Raw genomic sequence first — 26,161 nt, 5'->3', positions numbered from 1 at the left:
AGTGTTAGAGTTCCTGCCTGGCAAATTTCTGGTTAAACCTAACCTATCTAGAGTCACAAAATAACATACAGCCAGCTCAGTTTTCCAGAAGGTAACAAAAGACAGATAGTGCACATATTTCACTAAGGAGGATGTTTATTTTTCCAAATATTGTATTAAGATAGTGTCCTGTTTGCCTATTTCTATCGACATCTGCTCTTTAATAAACAGAGAATGACAAAAGATCAAAGTTTTAATTGTGCAAGTGAAAGAATGTATTAATAGCATTCTTTCTGTCCTACAGCAACAGAGATAAACTTTAAAAAAAACCCCTCTAACAGCTCAGAGAACAGGATATTTATATAAAGATGTCCTAACAAAAGAAAAGCATGCAAAACTACCTTAAATGGATAAACAAACTGGGGTTTGCAGTGTGCCCTATCAAGCTCAGCCCTCAGAAATCCCCTCCAACCCTCAGTCAATAGGGTCAACATATCCCAGCTGGGTTTTTCATACAAACCCCCCTCAACATCCTTTGTTCACCAACAATTTAATTTTTAAAAAATTTCATTCCTTTAAAATTAGGAAAATGCAAGCAGGTGTGCCTTTAAGGCCCATTTTGCTGCTAGTTGCTTTAGTTTCCCCCTCCCAGGCAGTAAGTTGTTTAAGAAGAGCGTTTTTTGTTGGTTTTTTTCACTTTTAGCTCCTTCCTCATCTGCAAAGGCTGCACTGCAGGTCCTCCCCAGCCCTTCTGGGACACACCTCGTAAAAGGACAGCAGTTCTGTGGAACACATACACCAAGCAGTACCTCCTCCTCAGGAGATGATGTTTCTCCTTGGCTCTCTGGGATTTGCTGCTGTTTGTCACACTGCTGCCACTCACTAATGCAACAGCACACTTTGAACTGGCTGTCCTTCTCCTCCCAAAGTTATTATATCACTCTCTCCCTCCCAAGACAGCAGCAGCTGCCTTTATCCATTCAGGGCTCTGCCTTGCATATACTAAAGGGAAAAACACAAACACAGACCCCCCCAAACCAACCCACAGCTGCACTAACTTAGAGAACTGGAACTCCCCAAAGTGGCAACTCAGCTATCTCACCTAAAGTAAGGCCAATAGCATGTGGTACCCAAGTGGGGTCAGGTTGGTCAGTGGTTTCCTTTCAAACCCAGAGCTCTGAGTTCTGAAACAACATTCTCAAGTAAAGCATCATTGCCACCTCCACCTGAATGGAAGCCAACACAAGCAGAGTTTGAATTGTCTCAGAAAAGTCTACTCAGAGGACAAGCTCAGCCAGGGCTACCTGCACAGACTGATGTTTGAAAGTGACTCAGTCTCTTTCCAAGACATCTGTGAGTTACAGAGAGCCAGTCATTCTCCATCCCCCTTGTCTTTAAGAAAGTTCAGTATTAATTTAGCTCCTTTTGAATCTACTTCCAAGCTAGAGGCCAGTCCTTCTGTAATATTTTTACAAGTGACAAACTGTATTAAAAGCACACAGAACACCCACTCTGGACTCGCTCACTTCTTCCAAACCATGGTAATTCAGGACAGAAGGGACACCAGATTTACTGTGAAGCTGCAACCTGCACACAGATATGCCAGTGAAGTAACTCATTGTACACAGGGAAACTGGACAGAGCACTTCCTTTTCTTTTGTGCTGTCCCCTCATTTATAATAACGTCCTCTAAGACATCTGCTGGAGTCCTGCAACATTAACGGAAATGGAAGAGCTCCAATGGGAACTCAGGGGTTTCTTTCTTTTTCCCATGAACTGAACATTATGGAATTTTAACAGATGTTCTACTTGGTCATAGTTAATAAAATGAATTATGCAGGAATTAAAAATCTGGCTCCATTTGCTTATATAAGATCTCAGCAGCAGAACTCCATTCCCATTTAGGAATTCTAAAGGATTTGCAGTGGATTTATAGTCTGCTCCTGCCTTATTATGCAATGGCTGGAAATTTTACCAGTTAACTTGTCTCTGTTGTGGAAAATGTGAATAAATTTACCTGTTCATTGACTGATCTTAGTAGCATGATCCAGTTCCACACTGGTGCACACTGGTACACTACAGTCATAGGAAGGGGCAATTCTCACTTGGATTTGCTTTGGAAATGACATCATGGGAATTCCACATCATTTCACAGCCTCTGATTTCTGCCATTTATTCAAAGTCTCATTGAGCAACCTAATAACCATACTCCCACTTTGTGCTTTATTACAAAAGCCTTCCTCTTGGAGCACAGATGTCTCTTTCAGGCTCCTACTGCCAACAGAATGATGCACTGTACCTCACCTCCCTTTCCATTTTAGGATTAGTTCAGTGTAACTACATCAAAGGAAGATGTAAAGACCAAAATGTAATGGAGATGTGAGAGAAGAGGCACCAAAAAGGTGAAAAGGGTCACAGTCAAAACCTTCAAGCCTGGAGGTTCACTCAAAGTTATTTCCAAAAGCATTACATATTTAGCCACCTTCTTTCTCTTCTAATATCCATCTCCTCAGAAAGCATTCTGAGAAGATAAAGGGGATAAGTCACAGTGAGAATCAAAAATGAAGGATGAAACAACTACCTTGCACCAGCACAGCAGCTAAAGCCAATTACATGGAGCAGAGTAAGGCTGTCCTGAAGAGATCTGCTATGCTAAGGCAAGAAGATGAGGCTTCCACAGCACACTCCATTTATAAACAGACTTATTTTCACCGAAATTCAGTCAGCTGCCAAGCAGATCTCTGCCCAGAAATCTGCTTGATATAATGCACAAAACTTTATCCCAATGCAACAGCTAAAATTAACTTTTCTTAAATTCTAGCTCAAGAACTTTGCCAGCGCAAGAATATAATCTGAAAAGCATCAATATTCCCAACGTCTTCCAATTTTTTTTTTATGAAAAATCATGTATTGAAGACCCTCTACCCAAAAATTCCCACTCCATTATAACTAAACAAAGGGTTTTGTGCAGGTAGAGAATCAAAGCATGTAAACAAACCTTGTAAGTATAAAAGTCAGCTGGAATTAAGTATCAGCCTATATATGCTATGGAGCTACCTGGATGTGTCCAATAATGAATTAATATAGATTTTTATCTGAAAATAAAGACTTCCCCTAAAGGAAGAAGTGTACTCAAAGAGAAGGAAAAATACCAAGATTAAATGTCAGGTTTACAACAGCTCCAGCTGAAGGTGCAAAAAGCTGTTGTTACTCAAGACATTGCTTTACAAAATTTGGTGTCAGTGATGCCTTTTCCTGGTCGAGTCTATCTCTGTCTTCGTCTTCTGTCTCCACCTCTGGCCCCTTCCCCAACACTGGGTATAACATTATAGGTTTTACTAATTAGCATATCTATCAAAGATTCCCTAATGAGAGGCTCAAGTGAGCCCCCCTCCCCAAGGAACCTTCCCCTGGATGGTTCTGTCTTGGTTTACAGAATGTGTTCTGGAGAGGACCTTGGGGTCTGGGGCACACTGATCTCTGGCTACGAAGCTTCTAAAATGTTTTGTCTCTTAGCTTAACAAACAAGTCCAAGAGTGTAGGCAAAAAACACTAGGAATACAGAAGTTGTAAAAAGGTATAACAGGGGTATAAAGGAAAGGGCAAAAATCTTCATGGCATCATCAGAAAAATGCATCAGTCTTAACAGTGTTAAATTCAAGGATTTTTTTCTTTTTAAACATCACCTACAATTTGTTTCTTTTTGAAGAGAAAGCACATTTCATTTGGTAATCATTTATTTCTCATTCTATTGGACAGATTCTCCCAAAAAGCAATACTTCAACTGAAATCAGTTCTGAAGGATCTTTTATGAATATACATAATGGAGAGGACCCCCATTAAATTTCCAACAAAGTGTTGCCATTTTGAGTAAACAAAGTTATCTCAGCAGGGTCACACACTCTGCCATGAATATGGTCTGCAAATTAATTACCACCCTGACATATGTCAAAACAAATTTTGAGGAGAATAGCACACAGTAGCAACCATGTGCTTTATCTACCTGTTAGTATGCAAAATCTGTAGTCAATGGGATCTAAATTTATTCATTTATTCAGAACCCCTCAGAGAAATCAAAATGATTCGTATTCACTGGCCCTTTTTGCCCGTCTGCAAATGAAATCTGAGTAAATAACACGTTTAGTGAGCCAGAAAATAAGTACAGGACAAAGCTATGGTGGGGGTTACATTTCAGAAAAGCAGGTGTCATCTCTGCACAAATAACTAATTTTTTAAACACTCAAAACTGCTAAAATAGACCGCAGTGCATTAGCATTTGTCAGCACTTTAAGGAACACTAAGTTTGGTGTTTCTTATTTTAGGTAATACCCATCTTTATTCTGTACTTGTAACAAGAGCTGGCCAACATAACTGTCCTGAAAACAGTTTTCAGCATGAAGAAAGGCTTTTAAAAGCAAAGCTATTGAATGAAGATTAAAAGGCCTCTGCAACTGGCTTTATTATCAAAGGCAACACAGACAACAGACCTGAGCCTGTGTTTAAACCAAAAGGGGGAAGATCCAAACCTACTTTATTCACTTGAGTTACGTAAAGAGAAGACAAACCCACCCACACCACATCAAACATGTCACATAGAGAGCCCTTCCTGGACAACAGGGCCTGTGTCCAGTTACATGCCAGGAAAGAATTCCTCCCTGCGAGGAACACTGAGGCCCTGGCACAGGTTGCCCAGAGAAGCTGGGGCTGCTCCATCCCTGGAACTGTTCAAGGCCGGGTTGGATGGGACTTGGAGCAACCCGGGATAGTGGAAGGCAGGGATGGAACAAGATGGGTTTTAAGGTCCCTTCCAACCCAAACCTTTCTGTGATTTTGTTTTCCTAGGAACCAAGCCTGATCTCTCTATTTGAGGTACACATACATGATGCAACTTCTGCTTTGTCAGAAGATGACCTCCTGGGATCTGATACTGAAACAATTTTAGACTGGGAGTAGGTTTTTCTACTTCTTTTATAATCTGCCCTCAGTCCACACGGCATATCAAGCACTTCCATGACACTAATCCTGGAATTCACAGTACATTTATGAAAAGATTTTAGTTTAGGAACAGTTTTCTCCAAGCAGGTCAAAATATTTTTAGCCCTATTTTTTTTTTTTTTTCCTAACAGTGAAATACTTCTGATTTAGAGTTAAGTACTGCCATATCAAACCTACAGACTGGGGGACTAAATGAATTTCTTTCACACATTAAAAAAAGAGAAAAAGAAGAGAAAGTACAATCCTCTCTATATAGAGATGACAAATAATCCCTCGGCATCTGCTGATGAATATATTTAAAGAAAGCCTAAATCTGTCTGTGCTAAACTTGGCCTGATGCCACCAGTTCACCATTGTTGGCATATATAGTTCACATGATGCAATCACAAGACTTGAGAAAGTTTCCAGTACTGCACTTTATGCTTTTCTCATGTTAACATATACCTTTCCATCCTTTTTCAATTTAGCAGTAACAGAACTGGGAGACAGGATGGCAAATGAATTTTTGCATATATCAAAGGTTTTCTTAGTGCTCATTATCAGTATCCTATTTAAATTACAGGCTGGTAACTTACCTAGAATGAAATATGCTGGGATTTAGAGCTTAAGGTTAGAGCAACTGATCTCAATTGTACTATTATCTCTTGTTAGAAAACTGAGGCAAAGGAATCAATTGAAATAAAAATAAAAGAGAAAATGACAAGTGTTTTACCTCTCTTAATACCGTGCTTTTATAACCCCGATAAAGTCCTTGAATACCCTGTAAACCAACAAAAGAAAGCATCATCCACAGGGAATGAGTTTGTCAAAGACCACAATTTATTGGTGATTATGAGGCAAGCATTACAGCCCTAAAGTGTCACACCTCGGCTTCAAATTGACTGTATTGATTATAACACTGTATACTGTATTCCATTATTTACAGGGCCAGAGGGTTTTATTTTCACCTCCTTAGCCTTGATTCAGAGCCTTTATCAAGACAAATGTTTTATATTTTTAACCAGCTGATAATACTCAAAACAATTAAAACTTATTTAATGTGTATATATAATTATGTTGTTTATTATTATAGGGCACTTAATTCAAGTGTTTGGCAAGGCTTGTGGTTCTCTGGCCAACTATATGGAAAGGGAAAAACATATGGTTTTGACAGAATGAGCTTTTAAAGCAGAATGATCAAGTCACAGAAAGAAGTTCTAGTGACCCTCCTGTGCAGGGTTATCACAATAGATTTCATTTGAAAGCAAATAAAAATCAAGTGGATCATTTAAAGGTTATTTTATGTCTTCCTTTCCCTGGGTTTTACACTCAGAAAACGTGTATAATGTTTTTCCCCACACTGTTTTTAGGAGCCACTTTCTCTTATGGAACACAGCTTGAAAATCCCCCCTTGTGAAACTCTGCTAAAACAGACGTGCACAGGTTTTTACAGGAGGGAACAGCATAACTCCTGAAAAGAAGACAAAGGCCCTCATTTTTCAAAAGTAACCAATACTGGATGAGCACTCATTTCCAGAGTTCCTCCTGGCTCCTACAGAGCCTCTCTGAAACGGTGCCTTTTGAACATCCCCCCCAAAGCCTGCTTCAAAACTGGGAACCATTCAGCAAACTACACACAGAGACTCAATGTCCTGCTGCCCCAGACAAGGACTGTTTGCATAAATACAAGCAGAGGTTTGGAACCTGGAAGCTAAATCTTTTTCTTTTTTTTTTTCCTCCTCTTTAAATGTAGGTACCCCATATAAAAAGAGGAGAAAAAAAGAGTTGTTTGGAGCATGCACATAAGTGCATATCCCAGGGGGAGGTGGGGTTTGGTTTCCTCTATCATAATATGCCAATCACTTTTAACAATAGCAGAATAGATAGGAAAGTGCTGGGAAAGCACAGAATTGGAATAAAGTTGTAGGAATACTTCAGGACATGTATGGCACTGAGTGGGAAGGATGAAGATTTTTAGAAATTTTGCTCTGAACTCACCTCATGGTACAGGGTGTGGGAGAGAATCCGGAGAGTGCTCGAGGAAGGGGAAACCTGGGCCCTTTGCTTGATGACCTCAGATGGAACCCGTATGAGACAGGCAACCTGCAAAAGAACCAGAGGTTCAGGGAGCAATTGCTGGCTTCCTCTTCACAGAGCAAACGCTTCTTCCAAGAAGAGAAACCTGACAAATGAGGAAATCAGGTTTTTAATTATAGGACTTAAAAGGTGCTCATGAGCAGCTTATGTGTTTGTTCTGAGTGCCAGGTACTTTCTGATCACAAAATTATACTAACAGGAACATGGAAGCACCCTTGGAATTTTTAACTTCGAAAACAGAAGTAGATTTGGGTGGAGAAAATCACTGATGAAACCAAAATTTTAAGCCATCCTGTCTTTTGGCAGTCACAGGAATTTTTTCCCCCACTTTCACAGATCTGAAGTGGGGATTCAGGACACTAAGAACAACAAACTTCTTTCTTTGGTAATTCCTTTGTGCCCTCTAGTGACCGATAGCGGGAGACATTCTGGTCAGCTTTAGGCACAACATATTCCAAGGTTTACCTTAAAATACACACCACACTTCGTTCAAGGTAAAGCATTGGATTGATCCTTTCCTACAGATAAATTTACTAGGCTCTGCAGCTGGATGTAATAATGTGGCTGCTGCCACAAAGCTCCAGCTTTGTTGAAAAAGCCAGGCTTGGATTTTAAACATTCACCTGCCACTTTGGCTTCAGGTAGAGGTTAAGCTTGTGTGCACATCATTTCACAGAATGAGGATCCTGAAGCGTGACAGTGACAAGCCTCTCATCTCTCTGGAAAACGCCTGTTCATCAGCACTTAAAACTTTTAAGTAGAGTTTGTCTTCAGTTGGCTCCAGGGATACTTAAAGCAGTGACAGGACTGGTGGCAAAACACTGCGAACACCACAGGCCTTTGCCAGATTTTTAGCCTGCCTTGAGATCATCCTGTGCTGGGCTCAGGAACACACTGTAGTTCCTAGACATAAAGGTGATCACAGAGTACTTCAAAAGCAAAGCAGCCCAGGTGAAAGCTGTCCCTCTGAAGTGGCAAACCAAGCAGCTAACTGGAAAATCCATGTGTGCCAAAGAAAGTACAGGAATTCACTGGAGATTACACAGAGACAGCAACTTGAGTGGTCATTTATGGCTAACACAGTACAAGGTTTAAGTTTCATTTTCACAAAGACACCAAGAAAAAATCTGTTATCCTGTTACATTCCTACAAGTTTACTGGACAACAATATTGAAAAGTCATTACAAACAGATCTAACTCCATGTGCTCTTCAATTCTCAGGGTCAAAAATAACAAGTGACCCCAATCTGTCAAGAAAATAAGAACTGTCAAGTTTTTTGATAGTTCAGCATAAATATTTATAGAACTTCATGCTTCATAACACTCCATGTCCTTATATTAGCTTTTTATTCCTTAAAAATATGGAGGCAGGAGGAAAGCTGTAAAAAGGCTGGGATGAAAACAATCTGGTCAATCAAGACCAGACAAAGAGCGCAGCATGGCTTCCTGACATCTGGGGTGCTGCAGTTTTGGCAGGAGAAGGGTGGCTACAAAGTAATGTCTCCATTTCCCCCGGACTACTTGGGGTGCATTTCATTTCAAATTAACTTTGATGCTTCTTCCATTTGAATTTGCACTTACAAGGGAGTCTGTGGCTGCACAAGAACAAAAACAATGATTACATTGTGCTGTTCTGAAAGGAAATAAAGCTCATGTCACCCGGGCAGTGCTGTCAGATTGGCTCCATAGGGCACTTCTGGTATTCAAAAAGCCACGAGTTGCAGCTGCCAATATCAGACTGCACGGTGACATTTTCGCTATGCACCAGAACTTACACCGTGTTACCTTGTTTGTTCCCACACATGCACCTTCCTATCAATAACAACCCCAGCAGCCTTTTGATGTGGAGAACAGGTCTCTGAAGGGAAGTATGCAAGTTAAGTTCACAGGTATCTTATTAAAAAAGTAACAGCCTGGACGGGCGGGTGCAGAAAAATCTCAACTCTCAACCACTGCAGCGCCTTCCAGGTAAGCCTGCCAAATGTAAGAGAACACAGTGCACGTCTCCAGGCTTTGCTTTCTTGGATAAGGATGTTCAAGCAGCTCCAGTGTGATAACACTTCACCAAGAGAGTCCACACTTCAATTTTCAGACATGAAAGCTATAAGCAAATGGCATAGGAAGAGTGATAGGTGCAGCTGTGCAGCTGTCCCACAGCACCTGCCCACATCCACGCTTTTACCTGCATCCACCATGGGACTAACAGGCATGGAACACAGACAATAACGTGGTCTCACACAGGGGGCCCATTCAGCTCCTAATCACCAAGGTCTCAGGAAGAAATTGCTTTTTAATCTCTTGGCTGTTCACACAGATGTAGCCTGTTGCTTGCCACAGAAGAGCACGATACAGCCCACCAAACTCAGGCCATTCCTGGTGCATACTACCAGATTTGGGGATGACCTTGTGACAAATTAGCTCTGTGTTGAACATCTGCAGCTCCAGACACGGAGAGGGTCCAGAAGTGGGCCCTCACCCACCTCAGCTGACATTAGGGCATCAGACAACAGCACCCCATTGACAGAGGCCAGGCCACACTCATTTTCCCAAGCAAGCTCTGGAGCCAGGAGTTATTCCCATCTTTTGATGGGAGCAAGAGGATAGAATCAAGATCCTGGGAAAGTTCAGGTGCTGCCCTATAAGCTCCTTCCTTATTTACCCGGTCAGGTAACACAATGTCAATGCACATGTATACATACCATAAGGGCAGGAAGACAATAATACTGAAACAAAAGGCTCAAGAATTTTTAAATGTAAGTGTTAGGAAAACCTGATTTTTCAGCTACAAGTAAAGCTATTATTAGTTTACAGAGCAGGTATGCAGAAATGACAATATTAGCACCTATTACCTTTCCAGCTTTTTAATGCTATGACGACTTCTGAGCAAGAGGGCACTGAATTTCAAAATCCTTATCTCGAATCATTACCAGGTCAAAGGGTGACTCCAGTATTTAGACAAAAACCTGCGTGCATTTTTAATTTACTGACTTGCATAAGCCAGTCAGGGCCAAAAGCTAAAACCAGGTCTATTTCATTAACAGCTATCTATGCATTGCTAAGACAGTGAATGTTCTAATTAAATTAAGGTAATTTCTTTCCTCTGTCAGTTCAGGGAAAAGCGTTCTAACTTTTCGGTACTCCTAGCATGAATCAACGCTGCCATCTCCTGGTTGGATTTATGTTGGAACCAGATTTTGCTGGCTGTTCTGACCGATAGTGAAGAATGACCAGTGCAAATAACCTCAAAAATGCCACGAAACTTTATATGTGCCAATTTAAACAGGGTTGTTTTGGTTTTGTTTGGGTTTTTTTTTCAGTATAAATGTGGCTGTAGCAAACAGAAAGTAAGATCTGCTGAAAATAGCACCAGCAACCCACCCAAAGGCTTTTCTATGGGCTCACCTAAGTTTACTGGAAACACCTGATCTTAAAACTGTAACTTCTGCATAGAGGCCAATCCCACCAACTGTTCTGCTCCGTGGCAGGAGAAGGGTAGTCTGAGGGCAAAGAATTGTTAGGGAATTTGTGAGCACCTGGTGATTTAGGAACCTGCACTCAATGACTCTGAGCAAATCTCTGGCTGGCATAGCTAAGCCTACTTGAAAATTTAGTACAGAAACATGGAGTAAGCTCCAGAAAACTTTTCTTTTTTTGCAGCTTTAAACCCTTTAGAACCCTTTCTAAAGGATTTTAATATTTAAATTTCTCAAGCAGGAAGCTAGTTTTAAGGACTTTATCTGTCTGAGTAGGCTGGGAAGCTTTAATTGATGTTCACCACATAAATATAATTCAATACTTAACACAAAACTAAAGGAACATGCCTGGGGACAGTTTCTCTTAAATGCCATTTGCATAAGTTTATTCTTAATCAAATAAGAATATAATTTATGACACTATAAAACCTTGTATCCAGAGTGCAGAGACTTTAGGCTAAACCTCACAATACCTGTGCAAGATAATCACTACCCCATTAGGGAGGAAAAGCTGCTGCACAAAAATGACAACAACAAAGACACTGTGATTTATCAAAGGACATATGTTTAGCTGCAGTCAATCTGCTAACAAAATCCTAATCTCTCACCCCATTTTTGAAGGTCAGAAGAATTGCCTGCTGCAATAGAATGTAAAATAAGCAAGAAAAATAGAACAACTCTAAAACCCCATTCAAAGAGAATCAGCAATAAATTGGGGTTTGTGGGGTTTTTAAGTGTAGCCTACATTAGCCCTGACCATACTGCTGCAGACTTAGCTACCTTGGAGCTCAAGTTTGTTTGTTGCTGGTTTTCTGTTTGGTTGGGGGTTTTTTAATATTAAAAAAATGCTGCTTCCCAAAATAGGTTAATTTGTCATAATCTGAACATCTCAATTTCTGTCAGATGCTCCCTTCTAAGTAGGAAGTTACCATTTTTAATCTGAAACATGAAAAATGTCCTTTTCCCTTTCTCAGATAACTGAATTATTAAAATAATAGTCAAGTTTAAAATTGAAAGATCTTAAAATGCACTGATTTCCTGTGGATCTGGAGAATAAAGGGGAAATGTCCCTCTTGGTTCAAGTCAAAGGCTCTCAACAAAACTTGAATTCAGCACTGCAGCTTTCCATGCCTCTCCAAACCCAGTAAATTTATGCTTGGTTCTTCAGATCTCCCTGGGATGCCCCTCTTCAACAGAAGGGGAAAATGAATGCAATATTATGAGATTAGCAAAGTATTTCATCCTCCAAATAAATGCTTCTAACTGTGGTCACAGCTCTTGGGTTGGAAATTTTAGCTAGCAGGGAACACGAGCTGTGAGCTGCAGATGGAGGACGAACTGCCTCACCCTTCCCACCACCAGGAAAATGAGCAGAAAAGAGGAGGAACATGAAATATCCACTTGTCCTTTGGTTTCATATATTCCTTGAACAAAGCACCTGAACTGCTGCAATCACAGACCCAAAACATTTCAAACACCAATCAACCTTCGTCTAAATAACTGCTGCACTTTTGACCGAGACAGAACAAAAATACAAGTTTCTCTGGTTGGTGACTCACTGTGGGTCACAACTGCAGTTGTGAACAAGTCCTTCCATATGTTGCTGTCAGCAGGCTGTGCTGCCTGCTAGAGCACAGAGAATACAGAATGGAAGTGTTAACTCCTATTTTAATGAGGGAATTGTCTCCAGGGATGACAGAACTGCCCAGTACACGCACTGTCCACTATCAGTCTTTAAATGCCAGCCCCAGGGAAGGTGTTCACCTTCAGCACAAAGCCTCAGCATATGCTAAATCTTATTTCCCCCCACACACACACTCTCATGCACAGCACAGAAGTGCCCTTCCAGCACAGTGAAATTCAGTGCTGTGTAAAGCTGCTGGGGTCATGAACAGGTGACTCCACTCCTAATTTAAACCCCATCAAGAGAAGAAGTTTTGACTAATGGGCTCTGGATGGGAAAGTTTAGACAATGCCAAGCTCTTTGTCCCATCTTTTCCTCTGACTGACACAACAAGGCCTTCTTTAATCTAACTGCAGTTCCCCTGTATGCTGGTAGGAAACATTTCTTCAAAGAACAGTCTCACCCAGCAAGATCCCTCAGATCTCAGCACCTCCCAGGCTTAAAAACATATTATTTCAGAGATGAGACCATTCATGGGGACCAAATGACACAAGCATTTGGAAAACTGGAGTTTCTCCACTGACATTTTCAACTGCCTCCACATTCCCACCTTAGATGACTTTACCTGGAACCTGCAGAGCTGTTTTGAAGATTTATTTCATCCTGTCATTTTCAAATCTAAGTCAGCTCTGTTTTACTACTTTCCAGAGCTCCCTCCTTCCTGCTTCAGAGCATCATCTGTACCACCACACACTTGTTCCTTCACCATGGCCATCATGGTTGAGCCTTTTCACCCCAACTGCCTGAAGTCCCCAGATGGTTCCTCATCCATCATTTCAGGAGCCCTCTCAGGGCTACTGGGCTTCTGCCCCTCTCAGATTTCCTTCCCCACATATGGCTCTTCAATTGCCCAGATACATTCCCAACAAATCCTGCTGTGGGTTCCCTGCTTACCTTTCCTTTGGACATGGCAGATACACTCAGAAAACTTTTCTCCTCCAGCAGTGGGAATTTGTGCCAAGCTCTGTTCACAGCAAGGAGAAACTCTTACTCCAGTTACATCAGCTAACAGGCAGAGAACAGGGAAAGTTTGTGAAGCTGACAAGGCTGACACTAAACACTTCCTTGCAGAAGTACTTCTCACTGCAGATGTTTTGAAAGTTTGTGTGCTTTGCATTAATCAGTTGGTCTTTTAATGTTTAATCAATGTAGAGTTTTGTTTCCTTTTTAAAACCAGACCTAAAACTTACCAAAAGTGGCCTGATGCTACACACCTCCCATACTCCAGCACAAACTGTGTCCCACAGATTTTGAAGTTCTTCAGTACGATCACAAGCAGTTGGTTTGAACTCAAGCAGCAAAATCAGGCAGCTGAATAACTTGAAAAAATCTTCCTTAACCTGGTTGATGCTTGAATCATAAATTACTACCACATTTAAACACAGAAATCCTTAAAAACTAAGAAAAGTAGATCCTTAATTCAGTGTACAGAACCATCTGCATGATCCAACCTTTTCCAGCAACACTTTCACCATGAAAGTCTGTTAAACTTATTTTAAAAGGTTTAAGAAACTCATTAAATCCACCAGCCAAACTGTTCTTTCAGCAAAAGTAGCATGGTGCATCCCATCCAGCATAAAACTGTTTCCACGGCGCCAAGTGGGGTCAGTCTGTGTTACAGGAGGACAGATGTTAATGAGATTCTAGGCAAGAGAACACAGGCAATATTTTCTGAAAACACATTAAGTCTCCTGTTGAAAGAAGACTAGTATTTTACAATTTGCTCACTCTCTTGGGGTTACATTGGCCCAGATCAGGGAAATTTCAACTACATTGTATTTTATTAAGTATTTTCCTTTAATTGATCCCTTACTCTTTCCTTCAGCCTTTTTACTTAGAGAATTACAGGCTTGCCCACATATGGAGTTATTCATAGTCATTCCTGACAACCTGCATAGAACATTAGTTCAAGGTACATTTATTCCAAAGTGTCTCAAACATTTCCAAAGCTGACTAGTACAGTAAGTCAGGAAATCCATCAGGAAATACTTTAAAATTATTTATTTCTCACTTATAACTTTTTAATCCAAATTAGCTTTCCTCTGTAGACACTCTGAGCTACAAATATTTCTAAATCAACTGAATATCAGCCCTGTGATCAAAAGACATGACAAACATCGAACTTTACTGCAAAGCAGTGTGTTCTCTAAGCCCTGAACCGAGTAGGTTACACAAAGCAGTGTGGGGAGAGCAGCTGATGAAGAAGATGCAGTTAGCATGGAGCATATAAGAGAAGATCAGTGTGGGTGGCTGGCTAGGTATTTGACAGTTCTTAATTTGCTGTTTCAGCCTCTAATTGTATGATGAATTTGTTGGCAGCATTTGTGGATTCATGCCTCCATTCATCTTTATTTACAACCAATTCCCAGCTGCTGCTCTGAGTTGAGTTTCCATCCGCTCTCTGTTCTTCCTCCACTACCTCTCAAAGGCAGCAATCTCACCTTCCCAACCATCTCCTAACCACTGCTCCTGCATAAGGATTTGGCAAAAATTCTACAGCATCTGTATTGCAGACCTGACCTCACATAGATTAATTTATGAATATTTCAAGCCCCACCACAATTAATTCAAAAGACCACCTACGTTGTTGCACTCCCCATCACTGCTCATCTTGCCAGGGTCAGAGTATTCCCTTTCTCAAAGCCTGTGTGCAGCCAGATTTGCACAGCACAAAAGGCACAGTCACAGCTAAAATGACAGGCACTGATCAATGAAAATAGAAAAAAAAGTTTCAGTATTGTGGAAAAGGTCCCATCACACATTGACTGCTGTCATTTGCACACTACTTTGAATACTGTGATCTGCCAGCACATACTACACTGGTTGAGAGGAGACAGGATGCAAAGCAAAAATGCAGAACAGTTTTGTGCATTTATAAGTTCAGTTTGTAGAAGAGGGATTGCTAAAATATTCAAAGCCATTAGCCCAAGGTCTAGACACAAGTACTTCACCACTTCTTTGCTGAATTAAAATCAGCTCTCCCTATAGCGTCCAACTTGCCTGTTGAACAGAAAAGTCACATCTTCCAACATGCAAGTTTTGGAGTTTGAAACACCTAAAATCTTAACTTCATGTCTGATGTGAGTGGCTGTCTCGTCTCTGTTAGATTGGGCTCCTGCAAGCTGATCTTCCAGAGCTTACCATGCTGTAAAGCCCTGGCCAATTATGCTGCTGGAGACTTTCATTCCATTACTCTGTGGATTTGTCTGACTCATGCTTCTGCCTTTTCCTCAGAACAGGCACTAATAACAACTTTCTTCTCTGACCTAGTCAGTTAGTCTCATGGAATTCACACCAATACACTTTTGGAGATTCCTGCTCTTCTATTAAACTGAAACTAGTTAACTGTTTCAAACAATGCTGCCAGGGCAGAGGGAAGAAGTGGCTGATTAGTGGACAGAGATAGACAACAGTGTTGTCCATCATGTCTAGAATGCCTCTTTTTATGCAGGAAAAAACCCCACAAGCATGAAATAAACATACACTTTCCTCTTTTATTTGAATTAAAATGTCATTCTACAGAGTCATGATTTGTAAACTGTAAACTTGCATGCATTCAAGCTTGCTTCTTCTAAGAAACAAGTTCATACTAGTAAAGGTAAATTAATTCCCCAGAAAGATAATTCCTGCATTAAGAAGTTTTCCTATTTGACACCTCCCAACAGCAGATAAAAAAATTCCGAAGTTATTAATATGAAGGGTCAGATGCTAATCACAGATGAACCACACACTTTGCTCTTATCACAGAAGTACCTCAAGTGGTAACACACAGGAATACAGAAGTGAGCTTGGAATTTCACCTTGAAGTACCTGTCCTCACCTTGCCCTGTGGAATCACATGATCCCCTCTACCCACTGAAGTCACAAATTTTTGAACTTTTCAAATCTCCAGACTGCTAATCCAAAAGTACTCTGGAAACTTGCACAAGGACAAAAGCAGCTCAATGACTTCAGCTGGTGATCTACTTCCAGAGCATGGTCATTACCACCAGCTGCCAAAAGAACAGGACATCTCCCTCCCATCCCGGTCTTCAGTCCTCCCCCACACTTCCTCTCTGAAAGTCAAGGCAGTTTGCTGTCTTGCAAAGTAGGGGGAAAAAAAAAAAGAAAGACAATGTCATCAAAAATAGCCAATCAAGAACAAAAGGTCAGAAAGATAAGAGTGAACCCAATATTTACAGGCAACAACCCAAAACTTTCACTAATATCTTGCAAAGCTCAGATCGTAACCATAACAAAATCTAAATATTAGATGGGAAAGGGCTGTTGTCAGCTCCCTTCTCTGGAATGTGAGCCAAACAACTTTATTCTCACCTCCATGGAAAAGCCAGTGGGATGTAAAATTATCTGTGCTGGATCCAAATTAGCTGTGCTGAATCCAAACACTTTGGCACTCCTAAGGGAAACCTCATCAAACTGGGACAATTTAAACTTGTCCCATAAAACCACATTTGCAGGAGGTTGGTGGGAGAGGCTCAGAGGGGGACTTCTATTTAGCGAAGTTCCTTGTAATTAATGCACACACTCATATTAAGCCAACATTAAAAAATCTGTACAAATCAATCTGGAGCTGAACAGTTAACTCTGGGCCTGCAAGACACACCTGGTTACTACTGAAAATGGGCACTAAGAGGTTAAAAATGCTGCTCCTTCTCGGAGTTATTTATACGGCCTTAGAATATTAAAATTAAAATTTCAGAACATCTGGTTTTCCTTTCCACTCCCTATGATATCATGTTTTCCAAGCACATTTGGCAGCTCACTGTAAAGATACAGGCAGACTAAACATACAGGGCAAAGCAGAGTCAAGATGAAAAATTCCAAAGTCCTGGATGTGGTAAGTGTGTTTTCTATCTCCAGATTTCAGTTACACAAGTGGTATAATAAGGGCTTTTCCCCCATTGGCAACTCATGTAGTCTTCAACCTTCTCCTTCCTTGATGAGATGATACACCATGTATCTGCCCTCTAGAGTTTTGGATGTGCCTTTGTAAGCAGTTTTTCATGTGTTATAGGATATTCAGAGTCCCTATACAGAAAGATTCAGTTATAGGAAAAAATAATTATGCTTAACAGGATCAGATTTTGTATGTACTTTTCTTTATCTCACTCTGGGAGATGAGATTAGCTTTCTATATTCCTCCTGCCTAAAAGGAAAAAAACCAAAACACTGCTCCAACCCATGCCTATTTATTGTTTGGCTTTGTGTCTCCCTGCCTGGAATGGGAAAAATGGACCAAACCAGACCAGGGGGCTGTTTCTCCCATGAGTTTCCACAGACTGTAAACAGTACAGGAGAGTGGCTGTTATAACAACTAAAAGTTCCCATCTGACTGATTTCTCACATATATTTTATCGTATTTCTTCTTCTTTACCTATTTTATTGTTTTTAGCAGGTGACATTCAAAACACAGATTAGTCAGCACAAACACACATTTAAGTTTTGCACATACATTTTATTGATGCACAAGAAGGTATCTGACTCATTTATACTCATCAGTAAAGGAACAGCAAAACCAGAAATCCATCAACGCTTTCTTGCTATAAATCCTAATTTCTCTGTTTTGTAAAAAAACAGTGTGGAAATGCAAAGACATGCTTCAAGAATCCTAACATGACAGTCTTTGGCTTAATGCTTCACATTTAAAAGCAATTTATATCATGAAGCATAAAATGAAGAAAAGTACATATTATCAAAAAACCTACTGACAAAATAATAGTCCCAGTGGTTATGCCCTGATTAAAACCTAACGACTAATCAATAAAACTGTAATTATAACTTTCACCCTGATGCTATTTGGACTAGTTTATATATTTCTATTGATCAACTAAGACTTTGTATAAAACATACATGAGAACGTTTTGGTTTGTGCTATTTTATTACAGATTTGTTGTAGCAAATCTCTAAATACCTATCTCAGTTACTTTAGAGCTTAGTTCTCCCCTCACATCATCACTCCAAGAAGAAAAGAAAAGCTAGCAAAAACCAGGAAAATGAGGCAGAAAATGGCTGTTACAACATGGTAGTTCCCACACCATAAAGCCACTCTGCCATTTCAGTGGCTACCGTTATACATTTCTCTGGCCTTAAGAGTAGCCAGAGCCAAGCACATGAGCCCTGAGCAACTCATTTAACTGCACTGCACCATCTCTGCCAGCCCCAAAATGAAAGCAGCAAGCACCTGAGTTGTAAAGGTCACAGACCAGCATGGGGAACAAATGGCAACAGGTTCTGTTGAAAGGAGTCCTCTGTAGCCACCTGGTCTTTGGCTACTGCTGATTAAATTACTTGGCTGTAATTTTCTCACAGGATCCTCACAGGCACAGGGAGTATACCATAAATAACCTATTCCACAAAGAAGAGACTTTTACTTCTAGTGGATTTTATTGCAAAGCGCTGGTACCTCTTCACAAGCCCAACTGTCATTTTGCTTGATCTTGCAATAGCACTTGAGAAGCTCAAAACACCTCCTGGATCTGCTGTTCCATGACACATCATGCAAACAAGGAGTTTTAGGGCTGTGCATTGCCATGGTAGTAAATAACCTCTTGATGATTTCTAACAGCCTTTAGAGAATCTTCATGGAACTAACTTCTGTGCATTGCCTTAAGTTAGAAGTTATAACCTGACAGCACAGGCTCTAACCAAGCTCAGAAAGAATCCACCTGAGGCAGCAACACAAACAAATCCCACCCAGCCCTACGCCTATCACCTTGCATCTACCACTACCAGAGTGGTTATAGGTGCTACACTCACCTATCTTCATGTGCTTGGTATGTTAAATTAAGTTTCCTGGCTAAATCTCATTCAATCTAATCAGTAACATTTCCATGGAAGAATAAAAATTACTTGGGTGTCAAAGTTGATCCCACAGAGAGCAGGGAGAGCTGAGCTGCTTCCCATGGGAAGTAGCCAGGCTGTGCTGCTGTAGTAGTGAGGCACCTGGTGTTAAGCTGAAATAAATGGCATCTCCACACTCCTGGTAGCTTGCGACCAACACACACCTAAGCTAAGCCCCCATGGGAAAGAAAAGAAAAAAATCAGTTAATAAAAGCAGAATATGGAACCATAGACACAACAGATTTTTCTGCCCCATGCCATCAGCTAAGTTTAAGTTGCAAAAGAGCCAGAAAAGCCTGTTTCCATACAGCCCATTTCCTTACCTCAAACCTGCAGAGATATTTTGCACTCCAATTTATCAGTGCAGTGCCAGGACACACTATGTGTGACAAAAACAGGAGAGAAGAGGTGGCCAGTGCTGGCAGGAACAGCATGGGGTGTTTAGTTCAACACCCAGCCCCAAGGCACTGTGCCAACAGTGAGAAACGAGGCTGTTGTAAGAACTGTCACAAAATACGACTCCAAACCCAAGTTTCCATAAGTGAATGGTTTCCTCTCCTCCCATGGACACACAATAGATGAACTTCCTTCTTACCACTTCCCCAAGGGACGCAGCCACCATGTGTGTTGCAGGGGACAAGTACGATGAAGATCCATGGGGCAGCACAGATTTCACATTCTCATAGGTGATAAAAAAAGCAGCAGCTGAAATTCAAGAATACATGCAATCATTGCACTGTTCCTCCATCACAGAGCTGTAGTTAAAACCAGGGTATTTTTTCACCAAAACAGTACAACAGTATCAACAGAATCTGTGGGATAATTCCTTCAGAAGTTTATATTTCTGGCCACCCCTGGCAAACTTCCCATTAATATCAAAGGTGTCAGCACTCCAGGCCACATTTAGTAGTGAGCTACAGAAAGATGTGTTAGTCATGAACGTCCAGCACATTTTGAAAAACTGGTCTCTTCCATATCCATAGATAGAGGGAGGGAAGGTCTCTTGGTTGAATTGAATGGATGGTCCTTCGTTTGAGTGGGGGAGGAAGGGAACAACAAACAAATCAGTTGATTAATTGAAAAGAAAAACAAACCCAAAAAGCATTGATACAATTCTGCTGTCCTGCAATGTGCAAAACTGTTTCAGTAGCAGTTTATTAATAACTTTTTTCCAGGTACCGTCAGTTAAATATTCTGAATTTAGCTCCATAAAATTTTTTTCCAAGCTTCCGAAGGATTTGTAAAAGTTCTGTGCAGTGAACAAGAAACACATGAGCTATGTTTATTCACTGCAGCAGTCAACTACAAAGGCACTTACACCTTAAGGGTTATTCCTTCTCCTAAAGATAATTTCAGTTCTCAGTCATACATAGGAAAGATAAAACTACAGTGCAGATTTTGGAGATGTAAATACTGAAAAAAATGACATGTCTTGCGGGGGAACAGATTTTAATTGTAAAGAAGGGCCATGTGAATTGCCTTCTACTAATCAAAAGATGCTTATCACCTCAAAAGGAGATAACAGAGCAGCCAAGATAAAGAACTGAATTTTTTTATATCACCTTATGAAGGACATCAAACATCTGAAGGTGTCAGTGGATTTGTCAGCAAAGTTCTCCTAACATTTACGTCCAACAGCACACATTGCTGTTTTTTCATCCCTCCCTACAAAGACAAAATGGACAAAGGCATCAGGAGTTTCAGATGCCTTTTCTCTGCAGGGACTACAAGCATCAACTCTTTTAAACCCTCAGTTTCAAAAGTATTACTGATGTCTTTACAATTTAAGTATTGTTGTTTCAGGGAGATGGGCAGAGCATCCCCAGGGCAATTAACTCATACACGTCCAGTGCTCAAGCACTCTGAAATTCCATTCATTTCCAATGCCAAGAAAGAGTGGGTCATGACAAGTGTCCAGGACAAGCAAGACTCAAGCCTTCCTTGGCACCTAGAAATGCTTTAGGGTGCCCCTGTAAGAAAGGACAGGCTTATATCCAGGAGTGCTTCCAAGGAATTAGGGTTGCTTTTCAGAGCAAACATGCAGCAGCCTTCACTCCAGCCTTGCTCAAGTTTGCTCAGTGCTTTACAATTCTAGAAACTGCTCTTCACAGCTGGACACGGACTCACAGAATCCAGGCACCCACAGGAGAGGAAGCCACAGACATGAATATGTGACATAAGTTACTACTTAAAGAAGACAAAGTATAATCCAAAGAAAATTTACCATTTGGAAAGGATCCTATTGCAGTGGAAGGAACACCAGCATAGATGCCACGAAAACCACCAGCTTTCCTAAATCCTTGAGGACTCTGTAGTCTTGTTTTCACAGTATCCAGGGGAAAAAGGATCAAGTCAACACAGACACCAGCAACTCCACCAGCCTTCAAGACAAAACCATGGAGGAAAGTGCATTAATATTTTCAGGGGTGAAGTTGTGGTGCTCATGTGAGTAACTGAGGCATGTGTAACCCAAAGCACTCCTGACTGGATCCTTCCTGAGGTCAGTTTATAAACTGATAGTCTTACACAGAACTCAACATCTTCCACAGCTTTAAGGAGGGTTCAACAAAAGGAAATAATAGATATTATGACTTTTAAACCATTTCTAAGGTATTTTCAAAACAATCTTGGTGTTTTGAATAGTGCAAGCAAAGTGATGCAACACTTCCCCATTCCACAGAAAAGCAAGACAGTGGATGTCTCTTATCAAGAGACAGCACAGAATGACCAACACCTCCAGCAGTTGTGTGATAAAATCAGGGAGAGACTGAAGCAATTCTGCTCCCCCCTTAGGCATCTCTAGAAAGCACATTCACATTTTTCCAGCAAAGTTCTTCATTTAAAGTGTTCACACTCCCTCACTGCCTTTGTTGAACAAAGCCTAAAGTAAAGCTGATTTATTTTCTTTTGCTAATAAAAGCCTATAGAAAAAAAAAATCAAATCACTGAAAGGTTTAGATTGGAAGGGAACTTTTTCCAGCCCCCTATCATGGGCAAGGACACCTTCCACTAGACCAGGTTGTCCCAAGTCCATCCAGCCTGGCCTTGAACACTTCCAAGGACGGGGCAGCCACAGCTTCTCTGGGCAACCTGTGCCAGGGCCTCTCCACCCTCACAGTAAGTATTTTTTTTTAATATCTAATCTAAACTACTCTCTGTCAGTTTGAAGTCATTCCCCCTTGTCCTGTCACCACGTGCTCTCTCTGCCTTTCTTGTAGACTCCCTTAAGGTACTGGAAATCATGTTAAATAAAGGTTTCAAAGTCATAAAGAAAAGAGGAAGATTTTTATCCAAAGAATTCATAAAACAAAAGCCTAAACATATTGATTCAACTAGGACTCAATTATTTGGCAAAAATATGAGAAAAAGGCTGATATAAACAGAAAAACTGATTTAAAATAAAACAAAAAAAAACCAGTAGTTAACATTAATCTGTTATGAGATTATTTAGATGCAGTGCTATTCAGAACTGAAAACAGAGTTTGAAGGCTACCTCAGAGAGATTAGCACACAAGAAACAGCTCCACAGATTTTTAACTCTGCCTGAAAACAAATCACGAGTGTTAACTCTGATAATTTTTTTCAGGGTAACAGAGGATTCAGAGAGGTGTTCACGATCTACTGCTAAAGGTTTAATCAATAAGTTAATTACTCTTTTAATCTAGCTGGCTATTTTGCATGCATTGATTCTTCTTCACTCTTTTTCATCAAAATCCTTATCTGCTCAAAATAACATTGATCAGATTTAATATAGGCATCTGGTAAAACTTGAATCAAAAGTTACTAATTGCTTCTTTAAGTTCTCAAAGTTCTGTATCTTAAATGTCATTTAAATTCATGAGGTAGCTAACATAGAGCACCTGCCAGCGGGTGACAACAGCTGTGTGTTTGCAACAACTGCAGAAAAGAGAAATGACTTTTGGTTAATAAGACACCTAGAACACAACTTCTCCCCCGCCTGTCCGTAACAGTAGTGTTATCAAAAGAACTTTCACCTGTTAGCTAAGAGAAGACTGAGATCAGACCTCATTGGGGTCTGCAGCTTCCTTACAAGGGAAGTGGAGGGACTGCTCCAACCTCTGCTCTCTGTGATCAGTGACAGGACCCCAGGGAGCAGCTGGAGCTGTGCCAGGGGAGGCTGGGCTTGGGTATCAGGAAAAAATTCTTCCCCCAGAGGGTGGTGGGGCACTGACCAGGCTCCCCAGGGAATGGTCACAGCCCCAAGGCTGCCAGAGCTCCAGGAGCATTTGGATGATGCTCTCAGGCACAGGGTGAGATTGTTGGGGTGTCTGTGCAGGGCCAGGAGCTGGAGTGGATGATCCCGGTGGGTCCCTTCCAACTCAGGATATTCAATGACTCTATAAACTCCATCACAACAATTAAGCAAAACCAGGACCTGATTCCAAGGCATCAAGCCATGACCTCACTGCTCGCATCTGTCTGCCTCAGAGCATTTGAGCTCTCCTGAAGCTCTCCCTCCACCAGCCCAAGGCATCATATCCCTGATTTCCCACACAGAACCGACAGTGAGCACTGGATGTTTCCAAGGGGTTCCTCAGCTATGGTGACTGGGGCTGCACCCCCTTGCTCAGATCACACATGGAAAAGCAGCTTTTAGGGAGGGGATTGCAGCACTAAGTAGATGCTTCACAGACAGGGTCAGGGGCTTCCCGTGGTTCTGGAGTGGCTGCTGAAGCCACAAACTGTGGCCACCCCTCAGCTCAGCTCATCACCTTGGCAATGGTCAGGCCTGCTACAAAATGTGGAATATGAAACACTTTTCCTCAGAAAGGCTGTTCTTTGATGTTAGATCCTTGTAACTTTCAAGCCAAATCAACAAGAAAGGAGATTTAATTGTTGAAACAGAGCAGCCAACAGGCTCTGCATGATGTCCATGTGTTTGAAAGACAAAATACTTGTCAGTATAATTGCTAAAGTTTAGAGCTGCATATGTTTCAATAATGTCAGACCTAGAGGGAGGTTAACAAACGTTGGGAAGAATGTACCACTGATAGTGGACACTAAGGATGCAGAATTTATGGGCCACAAGGACATTTGACAGAACCCCAAAGAAGAGTAAGAAACTAATAAAGCAAGCTTGTGAACTGAGCTGCATCAGCTCTGATTGGGTAAAAGGTAATTCCGGCAGGGGCACATCACAGCCGCCGATCCTGGAAACCCAGGGACCTAAAGGAAGAGAAAGACTGAACGTGTGGACTAATTACCATGGGAAGCGAGACAATCATTAACCAATACAAGATACAATACTAATTAATAAGAGAACTGTGTAACTTGTAGTTACATAGTTATGCTTTTATTCGGTAAAGAGCAGAAATAATGAAAAGTTCTCGTAGTGGCAGTGCTGGCTTTGTGGATTTGCCCCCCAGCGCCCCTTTCTGCGCAGAGCTGTAAATATACGCCTAGTCTGCTTGTGGATCGGGCTCTTGCACACCAGGTAAAGCAACCTATTTTGGGCCCTCTCACTCACCGCCAAGGCCGCCCAGGACTCCCGCGGCTCCATGCAGGGCTGGCGGTCCGGGCTGGCGGCCCGGGACGGGATCAGCGGGACCGGACCCGGCGCTGCGGGCACCCCCCGTGTGCGCACATGGGCGCAGCCATATTGCCGCCCCCGGGCCGCGGTCACGTGGGTACCGCTCCCGCTGCGCCTGCGCGCGGGCCCTGCGCATGCGCGTGGCGGGCGGCGCCCGGCAATTAGCGCCGAGTGTTAATTGCTTCGTACTTAGTGGCGGTTTGCTGTGCGGTATCGGCACAGCCGCGCCCGAAGCGGGGGAAGGGGCTCCTCCTGGCACCCCTGAAGTGCTGGTGGTTGCGCCAGAGGTGCGTGCTGCCCGTGGCTGGGGTCTGGTTGGAAAGCAAACAGTTTTTCCATGCGCCCTGGAAAAAAATGATATCCTGAGGGAAAAACAGTCCTGAAATCCTGAAACTGAGTTTTTCCTCAGTTGATGTCTTCAAGCTGAATTTTCTGTCTTCATGTGAAAAAACGAGGTTCACTCTCCTGTTAGGATTTAAAGGTTTAATAAAGGACAATAAGGGACGAAGGTAATAAAGCAAACTTCACAGCGCTGGGTGCTTTGGCACTCAACCAAGAGCACACCTGTTACTTGGGAGACACCCTTTCCATACCTGTCCTGTCGCATCAGCCTAGTGCATATTCATAATCAATTATGCATATTCAAACTTTTCCTTAAACTGGTTTACGTGTTCCAGGAGCTGCTTAGCACGGCTCCTCCTTGGATCTGCCTTTTTACAGCACGCACATTTCCTGGCTGTGGTTTCAGTCAGTTTTTATCATCGCCTCCAGAGTGGCCTTTGGTCCATGGTTTCTGCAGACGGTAGCTGCCAATAGTTGGCATGTCAGTAGCAGGGGTCTTCAACACACGTTGGTTGGATGTAATCCAACCAAGCAGACAGTTCACAAGCATAACTATATTAGCTATTTCACTATTGTGTCTAAGTTTTTAGTTAGTGACAGAAATAAAGGCATTAGTTATTGTTATAAAACTGTATCTTTATAACAAAGCTACTTTTACATATAACATCTATTTGTAGAAAGCCGCTATTATAATATGTATCTATTACAGTAACAAAGCTACTTTAACATCATTCATTTTAACATTTGGAGAAAGCCAATATTATAACATTTATCTATCACACTTCAGGATGAATTTTGCCACGTTTTGTAAACGTAACTGATGACGTCAGATAACTTCTACAATAGAAAAACTTTTTGGGTTTCCAGCATTGCATAAGATCATATTACCCAAATAAATATGCATTAGGCAGGCAGAGAATATATATTAGATAGGCGGGTTCATGTAAATTTTACCATATAATAGATGTAACATTTTACGCCTTGTGGTACTTGACTTGTGGAAACTTCTGCTTTGCACCCTGTGTGGAATAAACAATGTCTCCTTTCAAAGTAAACTGTTTCTGTGTTTAGAGAGCTCCTAAAATCGGCAGCAGTGTCTGTAGCACAGAGCCTGGCGCAGTGGTTCTGACACCATCCAGCACAGACCTCTGGGATGCTCCCCTGAGCCAGAGCAATGCACGGCAAAAGTAATGAACCCTCCCGACCAGGGTCATCGCTCCT

At 41.5% G+C, this 26,161-nt stretch overlaps 1 protein-coding gene across 3 annotated transcripts in view; it reads right to left on the bottom strand.

The window, feature by feature from the left end:
• The window catches only part of SLC25A26 (solute carrier family 25 member 26), an 83,323-nt gene extending 58,644 nt beyond the window's left edge, over window positions 1-24,679 (bottom strand). For all 3 annotated transcript variants that reach the window (XM_069028420.1, XM_069028421.1, XM_069028422.1), the window contains exons 1-5: window positions 24,536-24,679; window positions 21,272-21,428; window positions 19,643-19,752; window positions 6,952-7,056; window positions 5,687-5,734 (exon numbers count right to left, since the gene is read on the bottom strand). In XM_069028420.1, coding sequence (XP_068884521.1) covers window positions 5,687-5,734; window positions 6,952-7,056; window positions 19,643-19,752; window positions 21,272-21,428; window positions 24,536-24,568 — 453 coding nt within the window. In that variant the 5' untranslated portion in view covers window positions 24,569-24,679. The remainder of the gene's footprint in view (window positions 1-5,686; window positions 5,735-6,951; window positions 7,057-19,642; window positions 19,753-21,271; window positions 21,429-24,535) is intronic.
• Between the last annotated feature and the right edge of the window lie 1,482 nt (window positions 24,680-26,161).

Source organism: Aphelocoma coerulescens, chromosome 12, assembly GCF_041296385.1.
Source record: "Aphelocoma coerulescens isolate FSJ_1873_10779 chromosome 12, UR_Acoe_1.0, whole genome shotgun sequence".
Lineage (NCBI taxonomy): Eukaryota > Metazoa > Chordata > Aves > Passeriformes > Corvidae > Aphelocoma > Aphelocoma coerulescens.
The sequence above is the reverse complement of the archived record's forward strand: the minus strand, read 5'-3'. Positions and strand labels throughout refer to the sequence as shown.